We start from the raw sequence: 14,495 nt of genomic DNA on the forward strand, positions 1-14,495 counted from the left end.
TTTACCACTTATAATATTATTTAATACTTGGTGAGAATTTAAATATGCAGCGTCAATAATTGTTTAATTGTGAATATTTTTTAAGTTCCAACGAGAAGACAGTTTTTTTATTTTTATATGAAACTTCAGGATTATCAATCTACAATAAAAAAAAAACATTATGTTAAGAGCAAAATCAATTAAAACTACTTAGTAGTAGATAGAAACTTATTGAACTTCCTCGTCTACTTTATGTATCAAATCGTAACAAACGTCTATTTATTTCATTAAGGCTATACTTCAGTTGAGGCATGGTTTAAAAAGATCGTGGCTAGGCGATGCGCGGATTGTACAAATGACGTGTGCCGAACGAAATATAATTTGTCATAAAAATCTAACATGCGTCCATTTAATGTTATGTTTATTGTAATATTACTAATAATAATAGTATATTCATTGACATGTTTTCTTTTTTAAGTACAAATCTAAAGTTTTTAGTCATCTTTAAACGATTTAAGAATATTTTCATCCAACGCCATAACAAAACAAATCGACGTGCAGACACCTCGACTGTCGGTCCCTGATTGGCAACTAGTGAGAAATTTCGTCGCACCTACTGTTGAAAATTATTTGCCGTTTCACTGAAGTACGCACTTAATAAACGTTATTTCATTTAACAGTGCGGCGTCCATTTGTTCCAATTCCATATTCTTTATAGAACTATATCATGCCAAGAGGCTCAGACAGTCGTATAGCGAAACAGCAATGTATTTAGTAATATAAGTGAAATAATCACAAACACCCGGGCTTTGAAAAAATCACATAATTTTATTGTGACCTCACCACGAATCGAACCCGATCTTTGCGATGATAGGCCAGTACCTTGCGCACTAAACCACAAGGGCTGCTTAGTTGAATCATAGCAGTCGAATTTTGAGAACTACAAAATAAATAATAAAAAAACAATCAAGCAAATTTAGACAAATGGCCTTAAACATCATACATACAATAAAACATTTGGCTTAAACTTGGTCAAGAATATAGAACAATGTCGGCAGTAGAATGAAATTGACCTCTGGTGTAATGCTATTTTATTGACAGTATTAGGTATGTATGGAAAATATTTTAAGAAAAATAACAAAAAAATGGAGGTAACCTACTTTGAAACCAATAGTCTCATATAATATCCTGACTACTACATGAGTTGAGTTATTTATTTTCAAACACCGATAAGTACACGTGCGGCAATAATCTATAATAAATTTTTCGTACGTATTATATTTTTAATTTTATTCCAAACAATAATATGTAACGGTCTTTAATTTACAAAACCAGACAAAAAACATAATTGTATAGTTTATTTATTGAACTGGATTATTTTTTGTATATTTATTGCAATCTCGTCCAATAAAAATGGGCATACCTATTCTAAGCACTCGCGCCTGATACACATATTCTTCGATAGGTACAAATATCAAATTGTAGTTTGAAGATAGATGCCTTATTTATGTAATGCAATAAACTAGTGTCCGCAATGGACAAGTTTCTGAATCCGTGGTTCGTGACATCGAGCCATGAAATTACAAAGTTAACATGATGTATTTCAAGTTTGGATGCAGGGCATTTGTCTGTAGATTAAGCAAATGGCTAATAACCAACTCGCGTTGAAAAAGAAATCTGTTAAGATACTTCTTCGGAAGGCGGGTAGCGAAATTCACATCTGATTGTTACTGTAGAGTTAATAGAAACAAAATGATATTTATTGAGAAAAACGTATTTTTTCTGCCTCGAAAAAATAAATATTTTGATGACATTCCCACGTTCCTTTTTTAAATCTAATATGGATATGTTTTAATTCCATTTTCAAAATATTTTCAATTACATTAATATAATTCTTATATTGAATTGAAAAACAAAAAATAATATTTATTTAAAATTCTCCATATTATGATTACTATCGGTTTTTAAGGGGGGACATGCTCGTCGAAGGTCAAAATTGAGTTTTTATTGTATTTTCAAACCATGATCCTGGACACTCCTTAAACGTTGTAGATAATCTATTTATATAATTTTGAAGCCTTATTATTCTTTATAGTTATTTTAAACATTTGATGACTGCATGAAGTATTTTTGTTACATAAAATAGTATTCTTTTAAACCTCTCGCTCTAATGTTTTAGAATATAGTCATATTTCGGTACAGAACTGTGCAGTGGTGTTAAGATTTTTTACGTTTATTAATTTTTAAACGCATTTATAAAACCATTAGTATAATTTATTACGAGATAATTTTTGTAAAATATTCACGATAAAAAATTATTTTGATAATCTCTGTGATCCCTAATTTGACAAGAATTAGGCATTTTATTATTCAAAAAATCGGCAAGATTAACACATTTCAAGATAATTCTAAAGATATTTATTATAAGCTATGTCTTTGACCATTCAAGTGTGATAAAAATCTTATGAATAATGATTGCTTTATAATAATTATTGACCTAAGAAGAAGGTAGTGTTTTTTTGAAATACGCCATTTCTTTTGTCATTCCCTAGTGGTTAAGCTACAACATACGGCCGTAGCCATAAAATGACAAACTATAATTAAAGTAGGAAGTAAAATTATGTTAACGCGCGTGTTTGAACATGTACCTAACCGATTTTTTTTTTTTTTTTTTAAACGGTACATGTTCAAACACGCGCGTCAATATCATTTTACTCCCTACTTCAATTATAGTTTGTGAATTTATGGCTACGGCCGTATGTTGTAGCTTAACCACTAGGGAATGACAAAAGAAATGGCGTATTTCAAAAAAACACTACCTTATTCTTAGGTCAATAATTATTATAAAGCAATCATTATTCATAAGATTTTTATCACACTTGAATGGTCAAAGACATAGCTTATAATAAATATCTTTAGAATCATCTTGAAATGTGTTAATCTTGCCGATTTTTTGAATAATAAAATGCCTAATTCTTGTCAAATTTGGGATCACAGAGATTATCAATATAATTTTTTATCGTGAATATTTTACAAAAATTATCTCGTAATAAATTATGCTAATGGTTTTATAAATGCGTTTAAAAATTAATAAATGTAAAAAATCTTAACACCACTGCACAGTTATGTACCGAAATATGACTATATTCTAAAACATTAGAGCGAGAGGTTTAAAAGAATACTATTTTATGTAACAAAAATACTTCATGCAGTTATCAAATGTTTAAAATAACTATAAAGGATAATAAGGCTTCAAAATTATATAAATAGATCATCTACAACGTTTAAGGAGTGTCTAGGATCATGGTTTGAATATACAATAAAAACTCAATTTTGACCTTCGACGAGCATGTCCCCCCTTTGTCATTACAAGCGGACAAAAGCGGTCCTTATCATTTTTTTTAAATATGTAGATAAAGTACCGGAATATGCATTGGTTTATTTATATAAATATAATGTCTTTCAACTATTGAACACAATTAAAGTAAATGATATTGTAGGTAACACCACAAGACCGACTATATTCAGGCCATGACACTGAATTGCGAATTATGATAATACTTAGTGCTAGTTATGATTTATATTCGATGCAATTCGGTAACCGATTCACAATAAATTAAGATTTTCGATTGCATGTTTCGTTATAATTGTTAACATTTTATTTCAATATGGAACAACGATTTGAGTTACCCCATCTCCACCCGCCATGTATATGCAGCCACGATCGGTGCATGGCCGCCTTCCATGACGTTATAAACGTGTCAGAATGAAAAAAAATTAGTGCCACACTTCCTTGTCCCGAAACGACGTTGTACGGGATTGATGTAGCAACCATGCACCTTGGTACTTAAAGAAAGAGTTTTAGAAAATAAAAAAGAATCTTGACTTGCTCTACCGTCATTTATCTTTAATGACATGAAGTGTCCTCTGTTAGTACCCGTGTACTGCAGCAAATTTTTCAAATGCCACAAAGTTGACCTTGGTAGATATCAAGTCGACGTGGTCAATCGGGCCCGTGAATGTGACCCTGGCAAATAGCTCCGCTCGGTCGGATCCCATTAGCGGGCAATCCCAGAGGACGTGTACAATCATCATTTTCTTTACCATATTGCATTTAAAGTATAAGAAATTACTAGCACTACCACCAGAATGTTTATAGCTGTGTATCACGGCCTCACTACAGTGAGCTATGGTAATACCATAATGGCAAAAATATTGATCTGCAATAACTGTATTTATTTAAATCTTCCTGATTATTTTACCATCAAACATAATTAATTCCTATATGGTAAAATATATTATTGGTATTTTTATAGTAAAATTGTCTTTTATCTCATCAAGGGATTGATGTCCATTATTACTGCTATATAATTTACTATAGTCCCAAATATTATTGGACTTGACCCTTTAGTAAAAGTGGCTCTAATGAATGCGTTGAGACTCGAAATTTTTTATTTTCTATGAATGGCTTTTCGTGTTTGCCGAATACTGACATGTTTCACCGCATTGTTTGGAGCCAGTTTAATGGTAAATAGGATTTTAATGATGCTATGTTACATATCATTTTCAATTATCATATTATGAATGTTTTTATTATCAAAACCTTTTGAATTGCTTAAAATATCATTTTCCGCAATTTTTACTATAAACAATGCTTACATATTGTTTTTTTTTTCGATTTGCATTCTTTTGCACGCTCGGATCCAAAAAATATCAAAATTTTAAGATCTGTGAATTTTTTTTTAATTTTTACATAAGTAGTTTATATTTTTACCTCTTATGATATGTTGCGTATTGGTTCACATTAGCTATACAATACTTGTTCTTCTGTGACCATTTTCTTTCGTCAGTTAAACCACATGGACACGACACGGTACCTCCAAGAATCTCTGTCTCTCGCCAGTCTTCTTGCACCTTCCCAGGGCGTGTCAGCATATCCGTATAAACCCAGTGGATTATATTGACGCTGTAAAGCAAGGGTTGGTTGGGATTGATGAAAGCGAAGAGATAAGTTGGGAAAATTATGATGCTCAAAAGTTCCAAAGAAGTCATGACGGTTTTTGTATGTAACAGAGCACACATTTTTTTTGCTACAATCACGTTCATTTTATGTGCTTGTATATGAACGAATACCGAATTTAAATAGTTTTTTTCCAAATATCACTCTTGACTCACTTCATATGAGGACGCCGGTGAGATATATGCTATAAAAAGGTGTCGTAGTCCGAAAATTTTGACAATCTTTTAATTATGTGGATCTTTTAAACGCGCCTAGAGCAGTGTTATTAAACCTGTGCCTTCAGGATTTTGATAAAATTAAAATTGATTAATAACTCGGGTATGTACGATCACAGTGATAGTTTCGTATATTTCGGTGGCTATTTTTTTCGGGTATAACAAAATGTCAAATGACGTGATTCTGAAGCAAACACATTGATGATGGGATAAAAAAAGTTTTCGCTTCCCAAAAAAAACCATTAAAAGCGCCGTGAAAAAAGACTTATTTACGAAAAGCTCTGTGAAACGGAAAAGTTAAAGACAAAAAAAAAACACTTATTTACCATATACGTTTTAGCGGACGATACATACCTTTATTGAAATAATATAGTAACCACTTAACTATAATAGTATATTATTTTTTTTGACATTTAAAATTATTTACTCCAGTTGAAAATGTGGGTTATCTACCGAACTACGGAAATCGACTTCAGTTGATATCATGATGGAAAATAAAACATCCTGAATGTAGCATACCTACATAATTTGAAACAACCTCAGAAACATGCCAATTAAAAAAAATAAAATGGGCTTGAAACAATCACTACTTGGGGTGAGTTTTGTTTATTACGCGAAAAGTTTCCAACAACCCTATGCATTTTTTTATTTTTAATTCCGTTCATATTGACGACCATCTTTTGTAATTTTAAATCAACGTACTTATAATGCGATTCCCATACATCGTCCAAACCTCAAAAAAAAGTTTTTGACGTACTTGCGAATTGTTGGGGTCAACAACTTTTTTTAAAGTTAATGGCCCCATCAGACCACACCCGCCCAGCCATGATTCAGCAAACCTTCATTTTCATGTGAATCATATTCATTATTAATTACTAGGAATGCCTCATGAGCAGTTACCGAAAATTGAGGTCGCCATGCACTCAAATGTTCTTTGACTGAATTTAAATTATATAATTTAAGAGTGCCCATGGAAGAGAGGAGCACGTAGAAGCAAAATTTAGTACTGATAGATACTATTATTTTTTCACTGTTATTTATTGGTGAAAAAATATGTTATAAAGACGTACATGTACCCGATTTTCATTGACGTAAGTATTAATACATAACCAAGGCGTGTGAAAAATAAAATGAATATATAATTTTAGTATGATCTGAAGTTAATTCTGCCAGAATCATTTCATAAAAATCCTATTAGGTATTTCGTTATATACAGGTAATTATAGATGAAAATGATGGAAAGATGAACTTTACCTACATTTCAATAAGGGTTAATTTCCAAACTGCGTTAATTTGTGTACGTTAATTTCATAGTAGTCGATAACAACAGTATATTATTTCACGTACTTGAAACTAAACTCTACATACAATGCAATAAGTGTGATTCTTACAAAATTTAGACTATCTTCTACAACCTTTTCTTGAAGAATTACACACTCTTCTGTTCAGATATCGTTTGGAATTAGGTAGGTATGGAATGTTGTATATAGCAACCGATAAGAGTGGATAGAGCTAGGGGAGGCCTTCATCCGGCAGTAGATCGACCCCAGCCGATGATGATAATATATTAATGCTTAATTATGTTAGTTTTCATATTTTTGTGAAGTATTTCCAATTTAAAATAGTGTAGGGATGAAATCGGTGATAGAGTTTATAATACTATGGAAATAGTATACAACATTAAATTTACGTTAGCGTTTTTAAATTTTCCGTTGAATTATTATGCTCAATATGCTCAAACTTGTACTTGATATGAAGTAAATAAAAAACAAACAAACGATTAATATAGAATACTGAAATGTCATTTTGATTTCCATAGTAACGCACGTATATATTATAATTTAGTTGCTAGGACCACCCCCTTAGCAACCAATAAAATTCTTATTCTTTATACGGATTTTTCTGAAATAACTTTCCATACAAAACAGAATTAACTGAAAATGAACTCAATTCTGCTAAAAGATGGCTAAAAGTATTAAAAGAATGCTTTGGCATCTATTAGATATATTCTAAAAGTTCAAATGTCTCGGTAGTCGGGAAGTTAGTTAATAATCATTTGCAAGATTTGTACTGGACAAACCACCACCGGACAAACAAGAATATGATCTAATAAAAACGTTGTAATTGTAAAATAACATAATCGTTTGTTATTGCTTAGTATAGCTAAATCAATCTACAGTGAAACCATGCATATGGCAAAAGTGACTTGCAGTTTTGGTGGTATTGTCGATTTGTATTGAATCAAACAATTCCAATTACCTACGAATCGCCTATTGTGCCAATGTAAAATAATTTACATCTACTTATAAGGCCCCCGGTGGCCGCGCAGCTTAAGCGTTGGACTATCACGCCGTGGGTCCCAGGTTCGAATCCTGGGTCTGGCAAGTACACATATTGTTTTTCAATTTGTGTGTGAGTCAGGGTATGGACCTAATAGTTAGAGCAAGTGGCTGACATCTGTTAATACAAACCTCTACTCTGTGGAGGCCCATATGATTCTATTAGGATCGGAAATGGTCGAATATACATGTTAATATTTTTAAATAAGTCCCACTCGTACAAAGAACAATTTTCCGATAATTACGTTTCTGAGGATGTTAGATATTATGTATGCTCAATAAAAATAATGCAGAATAATGTTACTTAAAAAGTCTATGTATTTTTAGTCCAATACTTTACCAAACTATCAAAACCAAAACGACGATTATAATTACTGGTTGTTTATTGAAATAAATTGTTATAACTGTGCTATAAATGAAATCATTTTGGTTTTTTGTATAGCATAGTTTGTCTAATCTATAGTAGCACCAACGATAGCTTGTACAGTACGTGTTAACGGAAGCTATTGCTGGTGTTACTATATGTTGTGTCATTGTATTATTTATATGTTGATTTTTTTCAATTGACAGACGGATGCTGTATCGTCGCTGATGCAATCAGATCATATCGTCATAATTCTGGTCGTCTTCTCTCTCATCCTCTTCGGCCTGAGTGCAGCTGTAGTCTTCAACTGTGTCAAGAAACTAATCAGTGACCATCGCACTATACAGGTAAATCCAAAATTGTTTTACTTTTAAATCATATAAATGTGGGTATATTAGTAAAACCAAGCAGTGTTGCCAACTGTCGTTGACAAAAACATGCCACACGGGGTACGAAAACAAGCTACCTGGCAGGAAAAAACGCTAGATTTTCGGTAAATAAAATTGCAAGTAAATTTACTTATTCTACCAAGAATGAAGACAATACCTTTCCTTCATTCCAAATAATCGTCAAACTGATATCACATACCTAAGCACTCATTAAATTATACGATATCATTCCACTATAAGGCCATGAATGCTTCTATTGTTTCAACGTGTTAAATTGTGTTGTTTTATTTTTCATGCTACTAAAATAGGTACCTACTCACCCACCTGCATTAAGTATGTATCTGATAGTCAGATATTTGATGCACATGAAAATAAATAAACTAAATATCTAGCGTATTTTCAGCACATTTAAAACTGTTAGAGGTATCAATAAAATATGCTAGTAAAAACGCCACAAGCCAGATGCGTTTTTTGCAAAAATCTGGCAAAAAAAGGCAACGCTGGTTATGTTGTATAATTTTCATATTACTTATATTATATTTTCAGTCTTAATTGAGCTTGATTCTTTCAAAAAAGTTGTCTTCGACATCTTTGACCAAAAACTAGCATAATTGATCTCCCACTAATATACGTCATGTCACTTTCATTATGTAAAAGGTTTATTTGTATAATAATGAAGGTTTTTATTCATCTTTACATATAAATGAAAATACAAACTAAAGCGCTCATTTCAGTATGATTCAACTAAGTAAATATCTAGCGTATTTTCTGCACAATTGAAGCTGTTGGAGTGTTCAAAAAATGCTAGTAAAAACGCCACAAGCTATATGCGTTTTTTGCTAGATCTGGCAATAAAAGCATTAAATTCGCAATGCTGATTCACCAATGGTTCATTGGTAATTTTTGTATCCAATTTCATGTCAGATTCATTTTATTTTGAACTCCATAATGGCCAAATAATATTTTGGATTATCTCTACGAATGTTGTTGATGGATATAACATTAATTGTTAAAGTAATCATTAAATAATATTTTTCCACTTTAAATTATTATAATTTTCTAACATCCTACGCTCCAATATTATTTATGCAATAATTTCATAATATGTAGGTATCGTTCAGTTGTTGTTTTGAAAGTTTTAATAGTACAGTCATCTCTCACAACTTTTTCGAAATGAGCGCTCTCTATTTTAATGGCATATTTTACATTTTATTGCCAAAATTTGAATACTTCCTCATGGACCAATGGTGTTTTATGATACCAAGTGTGCAATAATTCTAATAAAATATGTATGAATATTAAATTACTCACTCTAGGAAATGTTTCCCACATTGAAATAATAAAGATAAAAATAGTATACATTGTGGTCTAAGAATAGATGGTTAAAAAACCTCTTTACTCAGAAGTAGTTTTGCTCATTCAATTGATAATATTACGAGTTTATAATAAGTAAATCAATTATGATATATTTTTAATTTAAAACGATCATAACACATCGTAAGAACGTCAACATACTCATCATCAATATAATGATATAAAATTTTGCTATTTTAATGTATTTACTTCGAATTTTAAAAATAATCATTAACACTCCTATTACTGTAATGTCACCTAAGGTTACATAGCTTATTAAAGTGCAAATATTTCATTTAATACAGTCATCTTCATATTTTGGCTATTCTTAGAATCAAATTGATATTTTAATATTTTCAAAATCGATGGCATTTTTCAGTAAATACGTACTATATACGTGGCGTGCTCGCGATTTAGCTGTTTGTAGCGTTCTGAGCGCCATCTTGTGATTTTTTTCAACGAAAGCCGTCGTCAAAAAAAAAGCGACGTTGTAAATCTTCAACGGTTTTATTATAATCTACTCTACGGCATTGCCGGCTCGGCTCTGTTATTATTATTTAATTATTTTCGCAATCGGCCATTATTATTTGTTGGCTTCGATACCAATTCGGGCCTCTCAAGATAGACAAAGACATCCCCAAATGGGGACCATACGGGGTTGTCACAGTACCTAATATAATTGATAGAAAATCCAATGCAAAAAACATAGATCTATAAGTATAATAATGTGACAGAAAGGCATATATTCAATTATTGTGAGATATAGATATGAATGTAAGGTATGCGATCAAGATATTACTATGAGTTCTAGGCTGAAAGAATATATAAAAATACTCGTATTATTTTCATAAAGTTTTGATGCCTATTTGATAATTTTATAGATAAAACGAATAGTAAATAATTATGTTGAAACCTTATTAGACTTATTTACCGGTAGTCCCAGAAGTACCCGACCTGACGTATAGATAGCAGTAAGTTGTCGTTTGAAAATAGTGACTATGATAGAAAGTACCAACTTTATAAAGCCTAAGTTTGAAGTTTGACGACACTACGTTGTTCAGTAATTATTTGTCAGCCATCAACAGTGAACGCTCTCAGTGAATTTGTAAACATGGAAAAAATTGGACAAATTTATGTGATACAATACTTTCATTTGATAGGCTTCAGTCCAACCAATATCAAAGCGGCGCTAAATTCTACTCTGGGGGTATCTGCTCCTTTGTTTACAGTAGTAACATATTGGGTGGCTGAGTTTAAGAGAGGCTGTACGAGCTGCCACATCGCAGTGGTCGAACAAATGAGGTGACCATGCCAGAAATGGTGACGAAAATCCACAAAATGGTACTGGATGAACGTCGACTGAAATTGCACGAGCTAGTAGATATAGTAGGCATTTCAAAAAGTGCTGTACATTACATATTGACTGAAAATTTTGACACGAGAAAGCTGTGCGCAAGGTGGGTGCCGCGATTACTCACAATGGAACAGAAACAGCATCGTGAGGATGTTTCAATTCAAGTGTTTGGCAAAGTTTCACAGCAATAAATCAGATTTTTTGCGTCTATTCATAACCATGGATGAAACATGGGTCCATCACTTCACACCTGAGATGAAAGAACAGTCAAAACAATCGACTGGAAGGGGAGAATCGGCTACAAAGAAGGTGAAGACAGTTCCATCTGCAGGCAAGGTCATGGCGTCAGTTTTTTGGGATGCGCGTGGGGTAATATTCATTGATTATCTTCAGAAAGGAAACTCAATTAACGGCGTGTATTATGCAAACTTATTGCAGCGTTTGAGTGATAAAATCAAGAAAAAAAAATCGCATTTGGCGAAAAAGATAGTTTCGTTTCATCAGGACAATTCATCAGTTCACACATCCGATATCGCGATGGCCAAAATCAATGAGTTAAAGTTCGAATTGCTTTCTCACGCACCCTATTCGCCAGATTTAGTCCCCTCGGATTATTTTCAGTTTCAACATTTCAACAATGAAGAGGTGGAGTCGGCGGCTGATGGCTATTTTGAGGAGCTCGACGATTCTTACTATAAACAGGGTATCGAAGCTATTGAACCATCGCTGAAAAAAGTGTATCGATCTAAAAGGAGACTACGTAGAGAAATAAAAAAAACTCAATTTTTTTGTGTTTTCTTTGTTAGGTCGGGTACTTCTGGGACCACCCTCGTATCATGCTAAAATAGGCATTGTCTTTTATCTACTCGAATAGTCGCAATCTCGTACGGTAACCCAAAGTGACATCACCAGAACAGACAGAGTTTATTAACTTCGTAAAGGGAAGGGTAACAAAAAATGGACTTTTTTTCTAAGAAGATTAAGAAGGTTAGCATCCACATGTTTCGCAGAGTAACTTACTCACCGCATTATCACATGAGTACCAAATTTCAAGACCGCGGAAAATATGTAAAAAACCGATGAAGATAATGTTACATCTAAAAAATCATTTTAATGACGTATCAGAAGGCCAAGTGAAACGATAAAAATCGCAGCTTTTTAGAGCAGTTTTTTATGTAAAATGGCTTCTAATGATTAAAACAAAGTATGATTGTATTGAGACCATGGCCCCCACATCCTGAACCGGGTCCCCCTACCTATCACTAAGGTTAAAGGCAGTCTGATGCTCTACAGTGGCGTTTTTTTAAATGCTATTCGAGGTCAATAAAAATTCAGTGTATTTTTAGCAATTTTTAACACATCGAATTATGTAGTTGTCGAGTATCAAACACGCAATAACCAAAAATTGCATCACAAAATAGCGCCGCAGGTTTTTTTTACTATTAGAGCATATTTTTAAGATGTGTGTTTATCTCAATTATGTGGTCGACCCGCTACGCTGGACCTTCGTGAACCCAAGCCCCTAGGCTAGAGCCCTGAACCTCCCCCCCTTGTAGGGGCCATGATTGAGACGTATATTATATCCATAGATATATTTCTGTAACTAAATATTATTTAGATTTTATCAAATTTTTAGATGTATTTTATAAAGTTTCCTTTAAAAGAACAAAGAAATGAAAGCGACATCTGTATAATCTTGTTCTTCTTCTTCTTCTTCCACGGCGCTACATCCCGGGGTGGGATTTGGCCTCATCCACAACCGCTCTCCACTCACTCCGGTCTCTCGCCACACTTCTCCAGTTACTGGATCTTCATATACGAAGCCAGTCCCCTTCTACGGCGTCAGCCCATCTATTTCTTGGACGGCCTCTGGGTCTCTTTCGTTGGGGTGGCCACTTCGTCATGATCCTTGGCGCTCTAACTTCAAGCATTCTCTCTGCTTGTCCCGCCCATCGTAGTCTTTGGGACTTACAGTATCTTATTTATTTATTTATTTATTTAGGAATACAAAACATTGTGGACATAACAAATCTAAATTCAAGACGTACACAACATGAGATTTACATTATAAGTCAAACATTACCCTCACAAGAGAGAAGAGAATATAGAAACAGAAATATATATATAATAACAATAATAATAACAAAAAAAAAATAATCAAAACATACTTAAGTATAATTTAATACAGAAAAATATAATTTTTGAGAACGGAAAATATACAATTTTATATAGAAAAATACAGTTTCAAAAATAAAATGCAAAGTACATCATTGAAAATGTCTATATCTTTAGGGAGCGCATTTACTAGTCTTGCACCCCTCGCTAATGGTGCCTGATAGGCTTGACACGAGGAAACGGTTCCAATCCAGAATAAATTATGACTGCGACCACGTAGGTAATTGACAGGCTGTTCAGCTGTTCAATCAGCTCTTCCAACTCGTGGTTCATTTTTATTCTGTAGTTCCCATTTTCCAACGTGGGTCCAAAGATTTTTCGAAGTATTTTGCGCTTGAAGACAGCTAATTTTTTTCCCTCGTTTTGAGTTAAGCACCAAGTTTCACAGCCATAAGTGACCACTGGCCTTATAATTATTTTATATATTAGAAGTTTACTTCTTCGGCCTAGAATTTTCGACCCACCAGTCGCTTGCAGGCATGCCAGCATTTATTCCCGCAGATAAAGCGGAATTTTATCTCCTCTGCTGTCTTATTTTGGGTTTTGGGATCCTAGATACGTGAACTTGTCCACCCCTTCATATGCATGCTGTCTTATGTCTATATTCTGCAGTACCTGATCGCGTGTGCTGACCATATACTTTTTTCTGCTTTTATTTTCATAGTGGTCGATCATTCTCTGTTTGAATCTGATTATAATTACTATGTCGTCAGCATTAGCGAATAGCTAATATATATTATCGTATAATCTTGTCATAACAAATACACCGTATTATTATATTAATAACTGAAAATATATTAATATATTATGATTCATTTCGAAAGTAAATCACTGATTTACTAATCATTACCATTATTTGACGGGACTACTATCCATTAGAGCGGATCATTTCTTTTTGTGCATGATCCAAAAGTAAGGGCACGCTCACATACAACCAAGACATGATTACCTTCATGTCGCATTTTTTCGTCCGTTTGATCGTAAAGAAAATAGCCAAATTACAAGAACATGACTTAACAACTTTATACTTGCAGTCGTAAAAGAAAGCATTTCAATGAATATTAATTACTAAATTCGAAAATTACTATTGGTATAAATTTAGTACACAAAATATAGTATCAATGACACCATAATATTTAAATTATATAGAGTCATAAATTGGCCGCTTACGACTAAAAAAACATATTAAGTATCTCATGTTCCTCTACTTTATAGGATACTCCAAACACAAGTAATTTTGGTTACATGTAAATTGTACGAAAAATATTTAACCGTGGCACAGTTCGCCGTGAGCTTTCTTATCGGAA

At 33.0% G+C, this 14,495-nt stretch overlaps 1 protein-coding gene across 1 annotated transcript in view; it reads left to right on the top strand.

Moving 5' to 3' along the window:
* Positions 1-14,495, top strand: part of Neto (Neuropilin and tolloid-like) — a 147,560-nt gene that overhangs the window by 106,614 nt on the left and 26,451 nt on the right. Inside the window, exon 8 of the mRNA XM_085940136.1 lies at positions 8,124-8,264. Within this exon, the coding sequence (XP_085796262.1) occupies positions 8,124-8,264 (141 nt within the window). The remainder of the gene's footprint in view (positions 1-8,123; positions 8,265-14,495) is intronic.

The sequence above is a fragment of the Rhyacophila brunnea genome, unplaced genomic scaffold, assembly GCF_057557595.1.
Source record: "Rhyacophila brunnea isolate RB1 unplaced genomic scaffold, BYU_Rbru_1.0 scaffold_12, whole genome shotgun sequence".
NCBI lineage: Eukaryota > Metazoa > Arthropoda > Insecta > Trichoptera > Rhyacophilidae > Rhyacophila > Rhyacophila brunnea.